Consider the following 8,420-nt stretch of genomic DNA (forward strand, 5'->3'; position numbering starts at 1 on the left):
GCCGAACTACCGGGACGACACGGAGTATCAGTAAAGTAGGAATATTTTATTTAAACAACGAAGCATCGGAGGCGTCACTTGGAGCGGTGCAACAAAATACCAGCCCCGCACGGCCTCTGGATTTTAAAAAAATCATTTCTACCACATAAAGAGTAGCGTTGGACCGAGTTCGCGTTGTTTTTTAAAAAAAAAATCCTCATCCTTCTACCTGACAGTAAATGAAGAAGGGGTAGTTGTGGGTACGTGTATATACATACATGTTGAACAGTGCTACCACAGTTACACTCACACAGACCTGCCTTTCATTAATTCCCCGTGATCATACACGTTACTAGCGTCGCTAACAAAGAACAAAGATTTCAAGTAATCCTCCACTGATCTCTAGTTGATTTACGGTATTATGAGAAATCCTATTCGTACCCAGTTGCTGCAAGAACAGAGTACCACGCTGTGTCCGCTGTTTTAATTTTTTCTCGCAAATTTAGTGCAAAGGATTATCAACATCTATTGATAAACCTGTTAAAATATCAGCAATTCACACCATTATACCTTTTTAATGCATGAATGCAAAAAAAATTATGACAGTTCTCGCTTTTAGACAATTAAAACGAAGAGAGCGATCTTTTTGTGGCAAGTTAATAAAATTTCCTAAGGTTAAATTCCAGAGAAGCTGTACATAAAGTTATTTAGTGCTAAAAATCTACAATACATTTTTCAAGTATAAGATACTGAAATATTATTGCCAATAAATAGTTGTGCTGTAGTCAGAGCCATGGTTCCTTTGTTGAATCATTCACATCTCAGCATATTAGGATTTAGTTTCTCGCTGAGTTTATGTATTAAAATCGCTAACTCTTCTGTCGCTTGGGACTTATCCTCCAAGAGTTCGTAGCGAAGGCTGGAGATATCCTGTTTGATTTCCTTTAATTCACCTGTATTAATCATTGAAAGAAATACTTGTTAGCAAAGTTAAACGCTCACTCGATAACCCTTCTGTGAAGTCACCTCGGTGCCTATTTCAGATTATTATCTCAAAGCCTCCAGGAGAGCAGGGACGGGGCGGGGCAGGAGGCTTTACCTCTTCTTCGTTCCCAATGACATGCGAGTGTGTCTCCACCCCTAAATAGCACCAAAGGTGTTTTAATAGTCCACTGAGCCCCAGCATTGTGCTCCACCTGTATACGGAAGATCACAGATTCAAAAAGCGCTTTACGCAGGTTAATGAATCAGTCATGGCAACACTGCTGTACAGCTGGTTCGGTGCCGTAAATATTAGTATCCCCCTTTCAGAGAGAAAAGGCAAAGAGATTTTTTCTGAAGTGCTGTGCCAAGATCACACAGGGAAAGCGTGGCAGAGCTGCCAATAAAACTCACAGCTTCTGAGTCTTTCTCCTCTTCCTTACCAATATCCTTTGAATTAGAAAAAGTCAACCAATTTAAACTTATGTTACAATTTAGGGAAGTGATCGTGCCCCTGTACTCGGCACTGGTGAGGCCGCACCTCAAATACTGTGTTCAGTTTTGGGCCCCTCACTACAAGAAGGACATTGAGGTGCGGGAGCGTGTCCAGAGAAGGGCAACGAGGCTGGTGAGGGGTCTGGAGAACAAGTCTTATGAGGAGCGGCTGAGGGAGCTGGGGTTGTTTAGCCTGGAGAAAAGGAGGCTGAGGGGAGACCTCATGGCTCTCTACAACTACCTGAAAGGAGGTTGTAGCAAGGGGGGTGTTGGTCTCTTCTCCCAAGTAACTGGCGAAAGGACGAGAGGAAATGGCCTCAAGTTGCGCCAGGGGAGGTTTAGATTGGACGTGAGGAAAAATGTCTTTACTGAAAGAGTGGTTAAACATTGGACCAGGCTGCCCAGGGAAGTGGTTGAGTCCCCATCCCTGGAGGTATTTAAAAGACGTGTAGATGAGGCGCTTAGGGACATGGTTTAGTGGGCACGGTGGTGTTGGGTTGACGGTTGGACTCGATGATCTCAGAGGTCTCTTCCAACCTTAATGATTCTGTGATTTGACACAAGTACAAAAGACGCATTTAAAAGAACCAACTGTCAAAGCCAGGCTCGTAACAAGCAACAGCATGTCTTCCGTTACAGGACATTCAGTTCAAGAGCAGAAGCTTTTTAAAATATTCAAATACTATTCTTCCAGCAAGCGTGAGGTATGTGAATTCTTACACAGTAGCCACTGCAGGAAATGATGTGTCACGTATGAAAGAGAGACTATGAAAGAACACCTAAATTCTCTAGTGATGCAGAACAGGGAAGAGTCCCTAGACTGACTGACATTTAAAATAGCTGCAGTACATAAGAATGCAGAAGTTTTCTACTTAGAATATAGCAGACTTTAAAAATTGTATCTTCAAAGGCTGGATCTATACTTTGGGTACCAATGGGATGGGTATGACACAACGAGCACTACCTTTGCTATGCAGCTGAAGACTGAGGTTCAGGGGTTAGCCAACTTGCTCAAAGTGGACTTTCCTCTACAAAACTGGTGATAAAGCAAGAACCATGATGTCCACGAACCATGATTCTTCCGCGCCGTCCTGCTTATCTAAACACATACATGCCGATACCACCCAGGCATCAGGGAACTGGAAAGACTTGTACGTCCCTGGCGCGGTTGGCGAGAGAACAGTCTTTTCATCAGTCACTAGGCAGATGATTTCCCCCATCACAGAGCAGGAACAGGAGGAAAGCAACGGGAATTCAGGAGAGGGGCGCAAAGGGGCACGCTGAGAGGAAGACACTTCTAGGAGCTTCTCTGCTTTTGTCACTCATGAGCTCAGCTCTGTACAGCCACATAGGCTGGGGAAGAGTCAGGGTAACAGTCAATGCACAATGCTGCCTTTTGAAGGCACAGAGCGGGATTTAATTTAGATCATCTTTTCTGCTCCCTGCTTCTCGCTGCGGAGAGTTACAGGTAAGCAGAGAGTAACTAACAAGCAAAATAAAAGCTATGCTGCCTTAGCCGAGAGAGCAGCCCCTTCAGGCCCTTCACATCATACACGCACGCAGCCACCTGATGCTCCGATGCCTCTAAAAGCTCTTCTGATCCCAAGTTGTTCATCACTGCACGCTGGCTGGAGAGCACAAGGCTGCCAGCAGAGTGGCTTGGGTAAGCGTTCCCCGTGCACCGAAACCAGCTAAACTAGCCCAGACCAGAACTACTTATGCTAAGCAGGTATGTTTTTCTGGTGGCGGTCACACGGATTTCTTACTGGCTGAACCATGATGGTTATAACCTCCAGCCTATGGGGAACAAAACCACTGCTGGGGTGTTACACTTCCAAGAGCAGAGCCGGCGCTGGAAGGGACGTCATTCTACTGCCTGATAATCTTTTAGCTAGAGTGCAGAATAAATACGCCCCATGTTGCACACAGCCCTATTATTTTCTTTGCGGACCTGCCCAGAGCTCCTGTAGGCCTGCGTTTCATTCCTGGAAGGCTGGAGGAAGGAGGACGGCATTTGCCTTAGTCTCATCCCAATGGGGAGTCGGGGTGCGCGCTTGGAGCATGCAGCCCTCACTGCTACCAGGCAAGTTCCGCACTGCCAACAGACACCAAGCTCAGATCCATCGTTTCTCAAAAGATCTCCGGTCGCACACTAAAATAGTGGCTACAGTTGTCATTTTTCTCACCGTGCAGCTGACTCTGTGCAGCTTTGTTTAATGATGTGCAACTTCACACATGACTATTCCGCACAGCTTTACGAAAGAAGGTAATACAAGTAGTTCATGGCGTAAAGTGGTAAACTGTGTGTTCAGTTGAATGAAACAGAGAGAAAGATGTCCTGCAGCTCTAACTAGGGCTCTGGAAGTATGAATACAGTTAGCAGCTTCCTCACACGCTTCCTCTGTAACCGTGTGTCATGTCTGTGCTCTCGTTTTCCACCTATAAATGGGGCCCATAGTATTTCTCAGTTCTACTTCTCCGGTCCTGCTTGTCCATTTTGGTTGTCGCAGGCATACTTCCACTACTATCTACCTGAGTTCAGTGCATCAGAAGTAGAAATAAACCCTCTTTTTACCTGAAACCTCCACGCGCCACTGTAATACCGATTCCTAATACAACGTGACAAAAACTGTCTCCAAATATTGCAAATGCGGTCTCTTTCTTACCTTCATTTACTTCATCATTTTCTTTGTCCACTTGTGCTTTCAGAACATAACGTTTTATCAGTCTTTTCATTATTTGCTGCCAGATTAAAACAGTTACATAATCAGGTGAGCATATCTAATTAAACTCTATTCACTTTTCTTTCTTAACTATCCCCTCACACCTGTATAAGTGAAAGAATGAACAGCCCCAGATCAAGCAGTTGCCTCATCTGGGCTTTTTTGGTGGCATGCGGAGATTCATCATTTCAATAAAGCACCTTTTTCATCCCATCACCTCTTATTTACAGAGCACCACGACTTTTTGTAAGGAACAGGACAACAGGAAAATACATCTAAACACACCTAATTTAGGCTTTAAGTAGCTTCAGAATAGGTCTACTCCTTGTAAACTCAGGTCACATGTGAAAGGATGTGTAATAGCAAGAGATAAATATTTACCTTTTAAAAAGAAAGAAAAGTTGAGATTTTACAGTATGACAGTGCAATGTCAGCTGTAAAGGATTCATTAAGATTATATCTGTATTTTTATACCGTGACTGCCAGGGTTCCTTGTATGTACTAGTATTTTTGTACTGTGTTACCATACCTAATGTAATGTAGCTCGCCTAACAGAATTTGCACAGGTGGATTACATACCTTCAACACTTTCACTAGGGGAACAAGAGCTCCTATTTACTCTTATTTCTGAGCTGGAAAGAAGACAGGAAGGTAATATCTAACAGACTCCTCTTACCAGAAAGGAGCATTCCCATCTGCAGGAATGTTGAATGTCACATCTCAGATCATGAGAAGAAAGGAAGGGAAAGTAATGCTGACCTAGTCAGCTCAATGCTTTCACATCCCTTCCGCAGAAATCAGTTTCAGATGTTTGCTTCTCACACTTTCCAAACTGGGAAATCAAAGGAAAATCTAAGTTTTGTATGGGCTAGTTTTTAAACGCTTCAATGGGGCTTGAACAATAACTGTCTTTTTTCCAGTAGCGTCCTGGAGTTTGATTTCTACAGGAGATTTTCTTTATCTTGGTGAAGGCAAAATGTACCTGAAACACAAAATTCTGCTAATACCTTCACACAGTTTTATTACTCAAAACAGTGACCACTGTATGTACTGACCTGATAGCGTGTTGGCTGATTGAGAATGCTGTTAAAACTGTGCGATTCAAAAACTCTGGAGTTCGACTGAGTGAAAAGGTTTAACTAGGAAAAAATAAGACAAAATTAAAATATTTTATGGAATTCACAGTTAGAATTCAGCTCCATTTTTTTTGTCTTGGAGACATCTTGGGGATGTCTCCAGAGTCACTATATCAGAATATTATTTCCAAAAATACACTGAGATTGCCTTAACTTATTTGGATTTTGTTTTTAAACGCTGATAATCTTAGCCATCCTGTTCACAGCAAAGCTTCAAAGCAAATGTGCTTGCACAGCTGAGGAGATAATGAATTATGACTTGGAGGCAGGGGTGAGTGGCCAAAGCAAGGAGAGACTTTCTAAACTGGCTTTAACAAAGAGCTGTTGTGGATCTGCACTCTTAAGCATGCTTTTAACTACAAATACATGCTCAAAACCATTTCTGCTTAGTTCAAAGTGTTTTTCCAAAGCACCATTTTCAAGAATAGTAATACATTTAGAAAAATTGAGATTGTTCAATTATTTGAGGATCGCAAAGCCATCACATCCCAAATAATTTGAGATTTTTGTAGCAGTGGGCTAGAAACAGAAGGGGAAAAAGCCACCTTGGACAAGATGGCTTTGTGACCAACGCAGAAGGTTTATTACTACCAAATCAGGGACCTAACTCTTCTCTCGGATACACTGGTGAGGGTGAAGTAAAAAAATGTATATCTACAGCAGAAGGTTCAACCCCCTAATCTGCATCTGTCATTAATTTTCTGTGCAGCCAATTAGAAGTCACTGAATCAATGATAGCTGACCTCTCTGGTGGGGCAGGGGAGCAAACCAAAGTCAGCCTCCATCTATATAGTAAGTTGGATGCTTTCCGTAACTGCCGTGGGTTTTGTGCCTATGCTGCATACAGCCTGTCACTTAAGCTGGGCCACAAGCCGGCTATTTTTACCTACTCACGGTCGCCCACCTTCTTGTGGGCAATGAGGCATCAGCTCAGCCACCTTTTTTATTAGGGAGTGGGACAGGATTTATCTTTGCACAGTGTAACACAGAAGCGTGCCAGCCCAGCCTGACACAGGGGATGCTGAGGGCTGCCTTCCCCAGAGAAGAATAATTTGGTTTGTAGTTCAAGGAAACTGGCTCCACCTGAGCTGTCTCAGCAGCGACTCAGACAGGATTTTAGTTCTTCGGTGACTTACATTCTAAGTATGATAGTAAGTACTGCTGTGTGATACGTAAGCGCTACTGAATGTTTTGTTATAAAAGTGTATCTTAGGGTGTTGAGGTTTGTTTGGTTTGTTTTTTAAACACATCATCTGTACAGGGACTGGAGAGAACTACTGAAGTTCAGGCACTCGGAGCACTAGAGAGCAAAAGATGAGCAGTTAGTACCAAAAAAGTGCTTCTAGCTAAACGGATTTAAATCGACATTTTTATAAACATGTATCTACTTTCACTGCCTACAGAAAACTGGAGAAAATATTTTCTTTACTGAAGATTCAGTACCACCAACAAGCTCAGAAGTCCTAGGCTCCAAAGAGATCTTTCAGAAAAGATGACTAGACTTAACATTTCTGATAATTTACCATAAAACAAATAAAAATTCTTTTCAAGGTATTGCTTTCAGTCTTTGTAATACACAGGGCCTTGAGCCTAACTTGTAAAAAAAGTCACATGTATCCTCTTCAACCCATCTGTGCCCGTTTGCCATCAGTAAAACAGGGGGAATTGTTACCTAATTCTCACAAGGGCATTGTGACCCTGCATTCCATTAATATTTGTAAAGAACATTTAGATACCCAAATTTAGAATGTCACGGAAGTGCTGAAGATTATTATTACCAATCCCCCCTTTTTCCTGTTGTCTTCTGTTGAGAACATAGCTTTTGACAGTAGGATGTGAATATCATACTGACCACACTTTATCCTCTTCCTGCCCTAGTGAAAGGATAAGTTGTCTCTCCTTATACCCCCCGTCTTTTTTTTTCACCCTGAACTAAAAATCTTTCTAATGGAGGCTGAAAGCATCTTTATTTAATACTTAGGTCACTCCTCATGGGAAGTATTTGCATCTTTGAATACTCAGTTATTTTTGTTTTAATTGTGTTTTTCCAGTCATTACACCTTGTTGTCCTAAGAAAATTTATAGCAATTTTTTTTGTTTTATGCAGTACGTTTAGGCAGTCTGAAATATAGATCTATGAATATAAATGCTTGACTAATTACCATACTATCATCAGAAGCACAGATCATACCCTAAAACTTAAAGAAAAGCAGAATGCTGGAATGGACACACAATTCTTCACTGCAATGAAAAGATTTCAGTACCTACCCTAGATTTGGAATTGCCCATTCCCATTTCAATGTCCTTCTGTAGTCGTCTCCTCCTGCACTTAGAAAAGTTAATGATCCTCATGATGAAATAGAAAAAAGATTTGGGGCTTGGTACAAGACTGAACGGTGGAGGTAATGTTTTTCCATCATCAAAATACGATAACCAAAGTTTAGAACGAGCGAACTTCCACTCTACATCACTGTCATCCTGTGTTAAGATATAAAAACAGGTATGTGCTTTCTTTTTATGAAATGCAAAACTTCTTCCAAATGAAACTTCTTTTAAATACCAACCCTTTCTGGTTTTACATAAAATGTTACTTGCTTGCTAGTAAGACTCCCAATAGTTCTGCAAAAATGCAACCACTTTATCAAGTCTATTTTAACTGAATTGCAGTTGTCTCTTTATGCCAACATCTCATTGACAATACTTAGTTAAAGCATGTGAACCATTTAAACAAGCGTTATGTTTGCACTGAGTGAAAGCCAACATCCAAACTCCTTGCAATTTAAGGTGGAACTTTTTTGGTTTTTTAAAGTCTTGTTTTTCCTCATTAAAGTGGTCACACAAATCTAGTACTCGCACAAGTGACGAAGTATTAGCTTCAAGGCAGACATGGTTCAAAATGGTAGTACTCACAGCTTTTACATAACCATGAAAAGTAACTCTGATTTATAATGGAGTACAGAAGATACTAACTTTGTTGTCATGAAGAAATCGTGTTAAAAACTGACAAACTGATTTTGTCCTAATACATTTTTATGGAAGTATTCCAAGGCTGGACTTGGTTTACTCCAAAGGTGAAGAGTTTGTTTCTTTTAGCTAGTTTCCTCCT

General features: G+C 41.5%; 2 protein-coding genes across 2 annotated transcripts in view; both read right to left on the reverse strand.

Moving 5' to 3' along the window:
• Positions 1-774, reverse strand: part of BBS7 (Bardet-Biedl syndrome 7) — a 23,572-nt gene extending 22,798 nt beyond the window's left edge. The window contains exon 1 of the mRNA XM_009334950.1: positions 730-774. Coding sequence (XP_009333225.1) covers positions 730-774 — 45 coding nt within the window. The remainder of the gene's footprint in view (positions 1-729) is intronic.
• TRPC3 (transient receptor potential cation channel, subfamily C, member 3) overlaps positions 375-8,420 on the reverse strand; it is a 36,825-nt gene continuing 28,779 nt past the window's right edge. The window contains exons 8-11 of the mRNA XM_009334925.1: positions 7,583-7,792; positions 5,234-5,317; positions 4,122-4,197; positions 375-932 (exon numbers count right to left, since the gene is read on the reverse strand). Coding sequence (XP_009333200.1) covers positions 790-932; positions 4,122-4,197; positions 5,234-5,317; positions 7,583-7,792 — 513 coding nt within the window. The 3' untranslated portion in view covers positions 375-789. The remainder of the gene's footprint in view (positions 933-4,121; positions 4,198-5,233; positions 5,318-7,582; positions 7,793-8,420) is intronic.

Source organism: Pygoscelis adeliae, unplaced genomic scaffold, assembly GCF_000699105.1.
Source record: "Pygoscelis adeliae isolate BGI_AS28 unplaced genomic scaffold, ASM69910v1 Scaffold31, whole genome shotgun sequence".
Taxonomy (NCBI): Eukaryota; Metazoa; Chordata; class Aves; order Sphenisciformes; family Spheniscidae; genus Pygoscelis; species Pygoscelis adeliae.